This window comes from Pyxicephalus adspersus, chromosome 6, assembly GCF_032062135.1.
Source record: "Pyxicephalus adspersus chromosome 6, UCB_Pads_2.0, whole genome shotgun sequence".
In the NCBI taxonomy this organism is placed as follows: Eukaryota; Metazoa; Chordata; class Amphibia; order Anura; family Pyxicephalidae; genus Pyxicephalus; species Pyxicephalus adspersus.
Window position 1 is genome coordinate 17,167,895 of NC_092863.1, and position 14,219 is coordinate 17,182,113.

General features: G+C 37.9%; 1 protein-coding gene across 3 annotated transcripts in view; it reads left to right on the forward strand.

Annotated features, from left to right (window-relative positions):
- Positions 1–12,486, forward strand: part of KRT222 (keratin 222) — a 29,950-nt gene extending 17,464 nt beyond the window's left edge. For all 3 annotated transcript variants that reach the window (XM_072414795.1, XM_072414797.1, XM_072414796.1), the window contains 6 exons: positions 1,337–1,507; positions 4,196–4,327; positions 8,408–8,628; positions 9,840–9,910; positions 10,525–10,630; positions 10,967–12,486. In XM_072414795.1, coding sequence (XP_072270896.1) covers positions 1,337–1,507; positions 4,196–4,327; positions 8,408–8,628; positions 9,840–9,910; positions 10,525–10,630; positions 10,967–11,180 — 915 coding nt within the window. In that variant the 3' untranslated portion in view covers positions 11,181–12,486. The remainder of the gene's footprint in view (positions 1–1,336; positions 1,508–4,195; positions 4,328–8,407; positions 8,629–9,839; positions 9,911–10,524; positions 10,631–10,966) is intronic.
- Positions 12,487–14,219: the final 1,733 nt, after the last annotated feature.

Below are 14,219 nucleotides of genomic sequence, written 5' to 3' on the forward strand. Positions count from 1 at the left end.
AATGTATGTTAGTTCCTTTAGTCAGGATATGTCACTATTGTTTACAACTGCCAGCTTGGATTGGAGGGGCAATAGGCTGCAGTGGCCACATCTCTGGGGCTTATTTTTAAATTGTATTTGCACTTTTCAAAAGAAAACAGAACTACTTATTTGTGTATGTACAGTTAGTATATCATCAGAAATATATGATGATAGAACTTGTTACACAAATTTTGACATCCCTATTGTTTACAACTGCTAACATAGATTGGAGGGGCACTAGGCCGCAGTTGGCAAATCTCTGTAACCGACTTTCTTGTTAGGGGGTCCAGCTTAAAATTTTTATGTATTTTTTGGGGCCAAACAGTTAAACAAATATATATATGTGCGTTAAAAGTATTATAATTGTCCTTCTTGAACTGATGGAGTAGTCATATTTACAGAGGGGTCATTTTCCATTGGCAAAGAACTGTGAATGTATTTAAAGAGGAACTAAACTAAAAAGTGCCTAAAACAAAAAAAAATACACTTACCTTCAGTCCTGTTCTTCTGTTGGGTCCCGTGTTGTCCCGGCATCGTTTCCCGAGCTGGCACACCAGGAAGAATCCTGGTTCTTCTTCTTACGTCACCCGACATAGGCACGAATTCGGGTGACGCAAGTTGGAAAAGAAACTTGCCGATCTCACTGCGCAAGCGTGAGATTAGCAAACTTTTCTCTTTTCACGAAAAGGCTCCTTCTATGCATGCCCGAAATGCTTGGGCATGCGCAGGAGCACCCAAGAGCCTCCGGGGAGGCTTTGCGCTTCTATTCATTCTCGACCGCCTTGGCGATCGTGAATTAAGGGGTGTTGCACAAAAAAAAAACAGAATTTTTATTTAACAAAAAAGGATTGTCTACCCTTTTATGTAAAGTGAAATTTCTGCGTTTAGGTATGCTTTAATGCATCTGTTGAAATGTGTTTGTTTTTTTGTTTTTTTTTGTTAATAATGTGTTTTCCCCACCACGCCCTCTCCTTCCTCCCCTTTTCCTTACTTTTCTTTTTTCCTCACTTTCTTCTTTATTTTTTTATCTTTTTAATCTTTCCTTCCCTTCTTTCTTTTCACCCTTTACTTCCTATTTTTTTTCCTACCTTTCTTACACCACCCTTTATTTCTTCCTTCTTTTTATTTTTCAAATTATTATTCTTTTCATCCTTCTTTCCTATCTCCGTTCGATTCTTTCTCTTTCCTTTATTTTTTTTTTTTATTATTATTTTTATTGTTTCACTTCCTATTTATATTTTATGTCCATTTTCGTTCCTTTTATCCCCCCTCCCTCTATCTCTTTATCTTTCTTTCTCTCTTTCCCTTTCTCCAGGCAGTCCAGGCAATGCAGCAGTTAATTCATCCCATCAATGATATTCATTTTGCCAAGGAGGAGGATGGGAGCACGATGGAACTGTCCCAGCTCCTCAATGAAATCAGAACATACTATGAAGCTCTCATCATCAGAAGTCACATCCCCTGCGACCTCTCAACCAGGAGCCAGGTAACTGTTATCCACCTTCCAGGAAAGGGATGCAGAGTCATTGCAGCCTCACTCAGCCTTCCAATTCTATATGTCTTGTGCATCTGTGATTCCTTCAGTGCAGGGAATGCTGGGGAGGGAGCACCACTGGCATTGCAGATAAACTGTAACTATAAAATATATATTTAGATGTGTGTGATGCTTACACAGCAGGACTCACCCAGCATGCTTTGCATCATTTATGATCAATAGCAATATATTAGCAATAGCAATATGCACTGCTTTCATATTCATCTGCAGATGTGTAGAGCAGAGGCCTTAACAATACAACTAAATGACAATTAAAATATATACACAAGTGAAATTATAATGCATTAACAATTTGCTTTTTAAAGTCTTTTGATAAAGTATCTATTCCAGCTATAATTCAAAGCACTTTAGTTGTCCCAAATAATATGTATTGTATATTTAATCCACTGTACCTTTTAAAGGACACCAAGAAAAATATACCGGCTGCTATTGCTGATTTCTTTCTGAAAAAGCTGGATGCCTTTTTTTCTTGTTTCAGTACTTTATGAGTTACTGGCCTGAAGCATGGATTAAAGGAAGTCAGACCTTGTCTTTCTACGTCTTCCATGTTGCTGGATCAGCATGACAGCCAAACAGCCAGCATTTTGCAGATGCAAAATTTGCCCATTTTGGTGTTCTTAGCAATGATTAAACAGACATTTCTTTTTATTTTTGTATAGTTTTTACTTTTTCACATACACACGTTCTGTGTGTAGTCAACATTTATTTTAATTTTAGGTAGATATAGAGAAGGGTTCGTTTTTATTTTTTATTTATTTTTGTGTTCCTGGATTTACCTGATTATTTATCCTGATGACCATTGTCATGAAGACAGAAAGTAAAGGTAAAAATGTAAAAAAAAAAAAAGTGGCTTTTTCACCTGATTTATAAATGTGTCAATCAACTCACAGGATTTTCACGAATGATTGCCAGTTATATTTACTATTTTCTGGAGATCCTAATATTGCCAAAAAACATATAAAGTGGCATACATACCTGATCCATGAGTTATAAGGGTCCATGAAAAATGATCTTTAATAGTAGTGATCCCACAAGAAATGGAGATCAGTGGTTGTACCAAATACCCAGACCACCATTTTTGCTGTGATCGCCACTTTGCTTTAAATATCTGTACACTATAAATGAGTGCACTGTGCATGCAATTTCTGAAAATGGTGATCAGGTAACTGCATAATCTATTACTGTATTCTCCACTTTTAACAACCTGACAGCCAGAGAACAAATTCCTTTCCCACTTTAATAAATATATGGCATTCCAAAACTGGAAATCAGGTCTTTTAAAGTGGAGAATATTTACTTTGGTTTTCATTTTCTACTGTGTTTGAAGGGCGATCTCCATAGAGGGACACATACAGGAAAAGTAACCTGATAACGTTCGCTACTCTACACAAAACTAAAATAAGAAAAAAAAGCTTTTTGTTTAAGAATACATCTCCCAGTTTTCTGAAAAGGCAAAACATGGTCAGCAGAATATCAGTCATTTCATCTTTCTTACATTCTGCTCTTTCCATTTATAAGTCCACTAGTGCCTTAGAGCCTGGTTGGCCGCTACTGATGGCCAACCCTATTCCAAGCTGATTTATGCTGTGCATAAGATTAAAGGAGAGCCATGTATTTCCCCGTAATTTGAAGTACCAGTATTTTAGCCAGGAGGGTGTCAAAGATAAGCACCGGAGGGTTGCTGAAATACAGTCAGGTATGGATAAAGCATTTTTTCAATTTTAATAACAGGTTTGCTTTACAGACTTGAAACAATGGACCTGATTTGTTAAAGCTCTCCAAGACTGGAGAGTATACACTTTTATCAGTGAAACTGGGTGATCCAGCAAACCTGGAATGGTTCAGGATTTAAAACATTTGCTAACAAATAGCAGATGACTGAAGAAATCCATTCCAGCTTTGCTGTTGCCTTGGAGGGCTTTAATAAATCAGGCCCAATATCTCATTACCAAATTATCAGTTTGGCAACATAGAGAATGTATGACCTCGCAATATTATTTCTCCTATTATGTCTATAATTAAAACATTAATATCAATGACTGATCTTTTTTTGTTTTGCATAATTACAGTTGTTGGCCAATTAGTCATTTTCAATTACCAGGTTATCTTTGCATATAAAGGTGGCTTTAGTTTTGTTACGTCGTGAGAAGTTTGTTGGTTGAGTCATGTTTGCTTGCTATGGACACTCAAATATTAAGGAGAAGACCCAAATAACTGGGGGCCCACAACTCTCAAGCTAGATTGGGATTTATACTAGAAGAAATAGCATATGGCAAATTCATTTATGAAAAATATAGTCTAGAAACCTTTTATATGATTGCCAATCCCAAAGGAATTTATTTTAATTATTTTGTAATGGGTCTCCATTACACGTCTTTTGGTGTGGAGCCATTACCTTTCTTTACGGCTTGCTTTCTGTCCTTGGGAATAGAAAATCTCATTTGACGTACTGTCATGATATTTTCAACTGATAAACCTTGACAGACTCATCCCTGATAGTAAGAATATCCCCGTCATCTGTCACTGTCCAATTCTGCCTGTCAGATAAGGTATTATTACTTGACCTATTGTACTGAAAGATAATTTACATTATGAACATGTCACTTGATTTCTCCTTAGCTGGAAGAGGAAGAGGCCAGGCAGAAGATGCAGAAGGATGAAGAGGAACTGAGGGCTGCAAGAGCCAATCTGAATGAAGCCCGGAAACAATATAAAACTCTTCAAGCTGAGATCGAATCTCTCCAAGCTATGGTATTTGCTATCTTTAAAATAAAACATATTAATATATTGACACATAAAATAAGTGGGTTCTGTTTTCTCCTGTTTTTTTTTTTTTGTTTTATTCACCCCACCCTAGATAATACCAATAAACCTCTCTTGTAGGATAAGCCCTGTCCATCATATTCATTAGCCTGGCCAGGAAATGTAAATTTCACATTTTTCTGGATGTTTCTGGTAGTTTGGCACCCTCGTGTATAACCAGGCAGCTGCCCCCCCTAGAAGTCACAATATAAGCTCCCAGGTTGGACTTTACAACTTATTCTGCTAGGTAAGATATGGCTAGTATACCATGCTTCTCACTACTACACTGTATATAGAGGGAGGAAAGATGGGTGTAGCAGCACCTTTATTATACATATGGTAAGCAGACCAGTGGGTGTGCAAATAGTAAAAATGGCACCCCAACACTAGGTGGTATCCTGTGCAACTATCCTGTGACTATACTAACAATTGGCTGCTGGAGGTCATGAGTATAGTCAATATGGTAGGTGGCCAAAAATTCTCACCTTGTTTCATGGTAAGGCCCTGCCTGTCAAAAGATGTTAACCGATGGGAGGCATAAATTATACATTTTCTATAAATTTCCCATAAAGTTATCATGAAATGGAAAACACAACCTGATAAGAGGATGACGTTAACTTATATTCACAGCCTGTATATACCAGCTTTAACATGAATACATTGGATGCCCATGTATTCACTTAAATGTTGGTCCTAACAGAAGATTATACTGGTATTCTGGTGACTGATGTCAGAGGGCATTTTTCGCCTTTGGATATGCACTGATCAGAACATTACCAAGGACAAGGCCTAATATTTTCTATGCCCTTTTTTTAATTAGTGAAGATCACTCAAAGGTCCTGGAAGGTCAATTGCTTCCAGAGACAGCTTACTCTAGTCTGTCCACATAATCACATACATACCCAGCCACATGATATAAAAGCAATTTTGATTTCTCAAACCAAACCCCTTCTTTTTTTACTCCATTGCTCAGTTCTGCCACTCAGATAACGATTGGTAGTACTTTTTAGAGGTGAGCAGAAGTTAGCATGTGCACGACAACTGATTTGCAGCAGCACAGCCCAGACACATTACTCTCATGGTCAGCATTTTATTTTTAGGCAGTTTGTGCCATTTTAGCTTTTCTGTGGAAACTGACTTGTGGAACATGGAGCTGAAACAGGTTAGCCTTGCCCCACACACATCAATCAACCATGGGTGCCCTTGATCCTGTTGCCAGTTGGTTGTCCTTTCTTGAACCACTTTTGGTAGATATTATTTAATGTACAGCAAACCTTTTTATGTTGCCACTATATAAATCCTGTTTAATAATATTAATAATAGTAAAAATTAGCCTTCGCAATTTGTGCTACTCTTTAGCTACTTAGATCTTTATGCTTCCAATATGGGATTTAAAAAGGAATGGTTCTCTTGCTGGCTTATATATCCCACCCCTTGACAGGTGCCAATGTAATAGGATAATCAATATTATACCTTTCCGATGGCAGTGTTTTTAATGTTTTGCTGATCAATGTTTTTTGTCTAATTTCCAGATGCATCTATTTGATAGGAAGTAAGCAGTCCGAGATTAATTTTTCTTCCTTTCGAAAGCATGATCACAGTGTAATGCTTTGCACAGTGCATTGCTTCTCACAGGGGTTGCCAGTCTAAAGCTACGTACACACTTCCAATGGTTCTCACCCGATATTCGGCTCAGGGCTGATATCATACAAGAATCTGAAGTGTGTACAGCGCGCGTCGTTCATCGTCCGAACGTCCATCCTGGTTCCACGGACGTAGAACGGCGAACAATCGTAATTCATAGAGCAGAACAGTGCTGTATGTACAGCACTCGTTCATGCATCGTGCAATAATAGTTGTTGTAAAGGGTGGTGAAAGATCCTTTCCAAGGACTATAATTGCAAGTGTGTAAGCAGCAAAGGAGTGAAGATCCCCCATAAAGAATACTGAACCTCTTTCCCAGGTGGATCTGTGATTTTTTTCACTAACCAGGCATTTAATAAGCTTGGTCAAATCTCAAGGCAGACACCATCTGGAGTTAGCTATGTTTGATCATGTCAAAGTGTTTCCAGCTAAGTTTTGACTGCGGGGGTTCTACATAAAAAAAAAAAACGAAAATTTATCACATTTTAACAACTGTCAGAGGGTAGGAGCTGAAGAAGATAAAAATTCAGACTTGTCTTTGTGAATTTTTTAGTGGTTAATATGGAAATAAACTTGCTATCTTTTTTCTATTTTCTTTTTTTTTTCATATTTTCCCTCCTTGATGATCATATGCCCTCAGGCACATTATACATTTTTATGACTATAAACATGTCAGCAGGGCTGTATTTGTCACAAAGCATAGCCCAGGGCTGAAAAAGTGTTGCAGCAAGTTTTGGAATGTAGTAATTTTATTTTTTACATATTTAATTTTTAACATTTGTGCATAAATTCAGCTAGAGAACTGAATGGACTTATGGGATGTTGAAAAGAAGCAGACAACTCTTTGCAGTTTTAAAAAAACATGAAACTAGCTCTCCTTATTGTTTGGTGGTCTATACATTTACATTTAAAAATAAATCCTGCATATAAGATGAGCCTTCTAGCAATAATTTGTACTACGGTATAGTAATCACATGACAAAAAGGGTAGAGCAAATGCAGAAAAAAACATTCAGGTATGCCTAGGGCAGTTCATGTGAAAAGAATAATGACGGAAGGGGGCAGTATGATTATTGCTAATCTCAAAGAGAAACAATAGAGAACAGAACAGGTTTTCTCATCTGCCAGACCTATTTTACATCTGAAAGTACCTGGTGGCACAAGTGTGAGATTGCAATTGCATGTGCCTGTGCTCATTTAGCCTTAACGGCATTTGTGGATTAAAATAATCAGAACTCTTTGCCAATTGGCTTTCCAGTTCTTCCAAAAAGTTCAGTATGGTTGAGGCAGAACTCTGGGCAGACCATGTGAGTCACACCACCCCAGCTTCATGAAACCATTTCTTTATGGAGGTGGCTCTGTGCATCGGGGCACAATCATACTGGAAAAGAACCTGGCTATTCCAAGCCATTTTCACAAAGCTTAAAGCACACAATTGTCTAAGATGTCTCTGTCACTGTTGCTTATTTCAATATATGCAGTTTTGAAATTGAATGTTTAACAAGATCATATATGTGTGATAGTCGGGTATCCATAACCTTTTGTCCATAAAGAGAGTTTTTTCATTCATAAATCCTCTAAGAACTGTGATTTGCTGTAATCTTTGACCAATTATGATATTGGTGCTTGATCTGCTTCTTTGTCCACAAAGAAGAAATGATTGGTTCCTGACATGGGTAATTTTCCTAACAAGTTGAATGATCACTCTGTGGAACAACCAGAACTTTCAATTGTCCGCAGATCCTGTTATCATTTCCTAATAGTTTAGAAATGTCCCTATAAACATACTTCCCAACTGGTATTCTAAACCAAATCCCTCCATCGCTCTTATCTACTCACCATATAAGAGACTTTTGTCTCCCAGTTTTCATTCAACTGCTCAATAATTATACATATTATATTTCAAATGAGTATAAAAAAAAGGCAGTGGCCAAAAAGCACTTAGTGGGTTTAACCAATCATTTTCTCAGAATTCTTGTCATTGACGTAACTGGTGGCATGCCCTTCATTGTACGTTGTCTTCTTTCTTATTTTTGAATACTGGGAGGTTTGTGTGGGTGTAGTCCTGTAAATATCATGACAGGAGCTTTTAGAGGAATATTTTTAGGCATGTGTAGAAAATATTTGCTTTATTGTCTTCAAGGTAAGGGGAAACACTTTGTTGCAGACATTTCCTACCACAGTAGGAGATCTTTGCAGTACAATACAATAGTTGGGCATAAGTGTGTGCCCTTGGCTAACATTTAATATTCAGTGTAGTTTACGATGGAGTTATCTTCTTTAATAAGAAGATAAAAAACAAGAAATGTTTGCAACATTTGTTGTAGGGGGGTGATAATGAGTAATTCCATAAAAAAATATCACTGAATTTGCTATTGTTTTAAAGGAGAGAAGTCTAAAATTCACTCTACATGCCACAGAAGAGCAGCACCAGAAGCAGCTGGAAGCATTGGCAGCTGTCATTGCAGACTTGGAAGAGGAGTTGCAGGAGGTCAGAGCTGGAGTGAGGACTCAGATACAGAAACACCAGCTGCTTCTCAACACTAATATGAAGCTGGAGCAGGAAATTTCTGCATACCGCAGCTTACTTGAAAGTGAAGATATCAGGTATGTCATGGAAAGAAGAATCAGTCGGTTATTGGGATATTACAGCTATGAGGAATAGCCATTGATTCTTCAAAGAACAGACAGGCACAACAGTACTGTTTATGTATAAAATAATATATGGTTGGGTTCTCATTAAAGCCAAGTAATCGTTGGGAGTGATTTTAACCCAGTTGTACTTCCTGGTGTTGACTTGCTTCTGAGATACCAAAACTATTTCAGGGATCCCAGTCATTGTCCTCATTTAATACTAGATTTTAGGGATTTTAGAGTTGATATTTCCCTTTTCAGACCTCAGTCAAAGGGGCCTACACTCAACATCTAGCAGAGAGAAGTCTACCAGAATTCTATTGTGGCTCTGAGTTGGTATGAAAGAGCCAATGCATGAAGAAATGTGTTGTGCTTATTTGTTAATGATCACAATGTTGTGGTATTAATTCTTAATGGTACCCCATTGCTCATTGGCACTATACTTGATCTGTAGGTCAGCACAGTGCGTTGCAATGTCATCTTACGTGTTGAAATGTACTGCGTTTCCAAAATTAAAGCAGGTTCAGTATGGGACCATTCAGCATGTTTACCTATCATCACAATATACTTTGTATGGTACACTTGAAACTATCTCTGCCATGAAAGGGCCATTTGGATTTGTTTACTCCTGGGTCCTAAATTTTCAGTCCTCTAATGGTGTCTGCTAGAGTTTCATATAGTATAATGAATTTATCATTTGATATCCATTACTTTTAGAGAGTTTTTTCTTGGTGTCACGGGGACACAAAAAGCAATACTTTAAAGCCCATCTCCAGCTATTGTAGCCATTAAAATGGGACAGTTGTCCCCTTCTTGCTTTTACAAACCCCCCTCCCACCCTAATAGTTAGGGTCATGTGCCACCAATTTCACCCAGAATCTTTCAACCTGCTTCTTGTAAGCTCAGGGCACAATGGACACACCGCTGGGGTGCACCTTTGTGCCATCATCAACTTACAGAAGAAGGTCCTAGAGAAAAGAACCCTAGCACCATTCTCTGCACCATTCAGAACCAGTCAACATCAGAGAAATTTAAAGTCACTTGACTAGATACAGAAAGGCTAAAAAAAGTATCTGCTCTAAAAAGAAAAAAATAATTTAAAAAAATGCCTAATAAAAGTTTACTGGTGTTTATGTAATCTCATGATATGAACACTTGTAAATATAAACTGTTTTGATCTGCAGGTTATATGGCAATAAACAAATTCAGGAACCCAAATCATCTACAAGCAAAATATGTTTTTCTTTACCTTCAGGTGAGACTCTTATCTAACATATTTAATACCATCTCAGGTTGTATTAGATATTCATTGGGTATATTCGGCCAGAACTGTTTTCAAAGTTTCTAAAAGTAAAGATAGGAACCCTGGTTGGGTTTTAATTCTCTCTGTGGCTCTAATAAACAGAACCTCATATTCTGTCCTGGTATTTTAACAGACAGGAAGGGATATGTGTACTTAGAAATTAAATAATATCTGCAACATCTGATGAAATTTTACATCCTTTCCCAAACTATCCAAACTTAGAAAAAAGTTTTTGTCTTGAAATAGACTTTACATTGTTTGGATCCATTGCTTATGGATATTTAGTATCAAGCAATACTAAATCTGGTAAAACCAAACACTTTTGATTATGCAAAAGGTCCAAAAGGGTTAGAAGCATCTGAACATATGAGCAATGCCTACATTCCCCATTGTAGGCTGTGACTACCCTGCAGGCATTAACCACCAAAAAGACCAGGAGGTCCAAGTATATGGAGAATGTCACTCAATCCCCTTCCTCCTAAAAGCATTTACGATATCAACAAGGTAGTAAAGCAAAGGCATGTATGTGAACAATTAATAACTGTATGATGTTTATGTTACTACAGAATCTTTGGAAAAAGATATAGAAGACTGTACAAAAGCTACAAAAAAACAGCTGCTATTTAATGGAAATATAGCAGAAGAGGGTGCAGAGGCCAGCGGCACAGTACAGTAAGTATTACAAGATATGAATTTAAAAAAGTGGTATTAGACCATCTATTAACAAGAGATCCCTTTTTAGGTACTTTTTTTAAAGTTCTAGAATACTTTCTTTTCCATCTATATCAACTAAAAAAGGGCCCAAGGCCTGCACATGTCCCATGAGAACTTGCACTGGGGTGCGCTGTATTATCTATGACATTTTTTGGCATTGTATTGCACATATGCGGATCGTGTTTTTCCTTACCAAGCTCAGGGCTTGTGCTGATGTTTTAGATATCCTTTGCTGTTCCTTTTACAATGTTTTTATTTTTTTTAATAAATTCTAATATATAACATATTTTACAGAACAGAGAAGGTGGATCAAATGATCAAACAGTGGGAAGGTTCCTTCTTCAAAGACAATCCTAAACTACGAAAGAAATCGGTATCCCTAAGATTTGACCTTCACCTGGCAGCTGCTGATGAAGCCCAACCCCAACCCAAAAAGGAAAATCTACCTGATGTAGAGGTTCGGCTAATCATGAGGCGATCATGTAGTATTCCCACCATGAGTCCATGAACTTTAGACCACCATTCCAAAGACTAATTCTGAATGTTATATGACCATGTATTGGTAGCACTAGTAGTACTATGGCAACCGTATGAACTTATGGGCCTGGTTTATTAAAGCTCTCCAGGCATGGAGAAGATAGATTATCATGGGTGAATCGTCTCCAGCCTTGGAAAACTTTAGTAAATCAGGCCCTATGTACCAGTTAGACAGAAACTTTGAAACCAAATTCACTTATAAGTGTTACTTTTTTATATCATTACTCTGTATATATATTTATTGTGCAAAAGTAGCATTAGCTGCGAGGAAATATGTTTTGCCTTTTTAGCTATCGTTTGGGATTTTCACAGTCTTGTCTAACACAAAGGTTACTTACGCACGTTCAATGGTTCTCGTCTGATAAGCGGCTCAGGGCCGATATCAGATGAGAATCTGGCGTGTGTGCAGCGCTCACCATCCATCGTCCAAGCGACCATACTGGCGGATCCACAGACGATGGACGACTAAAGGTATTAATAGAAGTGAAGGGAGAGAGAGCACAGCAGGGTGCTGCTATGTCATACTCCCTCTCCCCTCTCTATAGAGCAGAATGGTGCTGTATGTACAATACTCTTTCATGCATCGTGCAGTCAGTCAGTCTTTCATCAATCGTGAAAGATCCTTTCCAAAGACAATTAATGCACGTGTGTACATACCCTTATTCTTTGTTAAGTACTCCAAACCAAGGTGGGCTGTATGGTAGCTCTCTCAGCATGTATTACAAGCCAATAGATAAGATAATTAATATAACATTAGGTGGCTTATTTAAAAAGCAGATCCAGGCATCAAAGGAAAAAATGTAAAAGGCTGATGATGCCATTCTACAAATACATATCCGAATGGGCAAAGCACACAGTAGCCTCAATGATTTACCATTATTCCACTCCTTTTCTGTATTTAAAAATGTGGTCATTTAATGCTCACTTTAACAATGACAGCACAGCCTATTGGTTATTGCGGGTTGAATAATGGTCAGATGGAGTTTGCCAGTCATGGCCGCTGGATCTTGGTAAGTATGCATCTATGAAAGGGGAGGGTGGGTTAGTTTAGCTCAGGGGAAGAAAATTACAGTAACTGAACTTTTTCTTTTAATTATCCTTTAAGCTAACCATGAATGTATCAGTACTATGCAAAATCATAATGTAGCAGTGGTCCACATACATCACGAGTGTGTTAACATTTTTCCCTCCATCTATATATGTGCCTAAAAAACAAGGTGCAATCACAGTAGTATGAAAGTAGAATGTATTTTCAATAAATACTCATTATGACTTGATTGTAAAGTTTACCTGGAATTCACTTTAGTTGAACTTATTATGGATATTCTGGGCCATATTTCCATCATGTGTACTTATATTGTAGATTCACCCTCATATAGCTATCTGTATGCTAGCCATTGAAATGTAAAGCCAAGCGTTCTATTTAAGCTTTGATTATAGAGTAAGAAAAGTTTGGGACTTGTGTAAAGTCATTTTTTTTTCTGCCTGTGACCCAATGGAGAAATTCCCTACAGGAAATGTGATTAAATATTTGCAGGAGAAAGAAAATTCCTCTCTTAGGCAGTTGTCCTTTGATCTAGTGTCCCCATTGGAAGTTGGTATCCTCAACTTCTGTTCTTCTGACAACCCAAAATTTGGGATTTGGGATTGTTGATCCTGGTAACAATGGGCAAGGGGTAATGTCTCATAGACAATCATCACTTTTGCAGGTTTACTCACTGCAGCAATCCAACACAGCTCAGATGACTGGTATCCTTGCCAGCCGCTCGGTCACTTGAACAGCACTCAGCAGGTGTATGTGAGCAGTAATAAACCCATCACTGCCACCTCAGTTCATTCTTTATTGGGCTACATTTAGGCAGCACGTCACTAGCATAAGGAAGCAGTAACTGCACCACAACCTCATTGCCACTCTGAACATAGCCTAAAGATTGGCACTAAACATTGGTCAGTGCACAAATATTCAAAATATGGACAGATGGAGCTACAAACATTGGCTTGTTACAGCGGCACCTGGCAACGGCTGTGATATATTAGTAAGCAAGTTAATAGTCATTTCCTAAAGGTGATGTATTATAAGGTATACCAATATATGTAAGTCAGATCATCCACAGAATAGAGGATTTTATGGCAAGTTACTGGTATGCAGTAGTAAGTACCCACCAAAATGGTCCAAGGGAGGACAACAGATAAACCAGTAACTGGGATAGTGCACCCAATATTTTCTGCCTGTCTCATCTGAACACAGACTACTTTAAATTTAAATCTGTGATCTGATAGCTTTGCTCAGTTAAAAGCAAAACCTTAGCTTCCTTTTCCTGGAACATCCACCTCTGAAGGGTTCCAAAGGGGCTCTATGATTAGGCTGCTTTGTTAAAATATGTCCGAGGAGGAAGGTCCCAAGCTGGGCTGTTTGGATCAGTAAAGCTTTTAACATACTGGAGTGTGGCCAGACTTTTGTATTCAAGGTTTTTTTATATACTGGGATTTGTGTTCCCATACAGCACCTTCTGTATTCTCACTATACAGAAAAAGAAAAGAAACCCTTCGTTAGCTGAATTGCACAGTTCCACATGTTTGGGATAGGGGTAGATTAAATAAAAAGGGTAAATAAGGGCCACTATAGATTTCCTATGGCACAAGACAGGTCCTATGCTGCGTGTGTATGGCCTCCAGGAACAATAATAGACATGTAGGCCTCTAAACTAATATATCACTTTAAATGACAAGGTTTTACCAGAATGGTAAACCTTCAGGAATTAGACAAAAATAAAAATTACTTTTGGCATCACTTGTCCTACATTGCCTAACCACTAAATGTCATTTTATAAAATGTATAAAGAAAATTTAACTCGTTGCTAGAACTGCTATTAGGTATCCTCCTCCATTTGAATTAAGGGCTGCTCAGCTTAACTTTTAGCAATATCTGGCTTATTGAATGTAAATGCCTTGATTGACTGTGCCTATGCCATGTTAATGCTTGAACGTTGTGCCGGAGAAGACCTGGCTT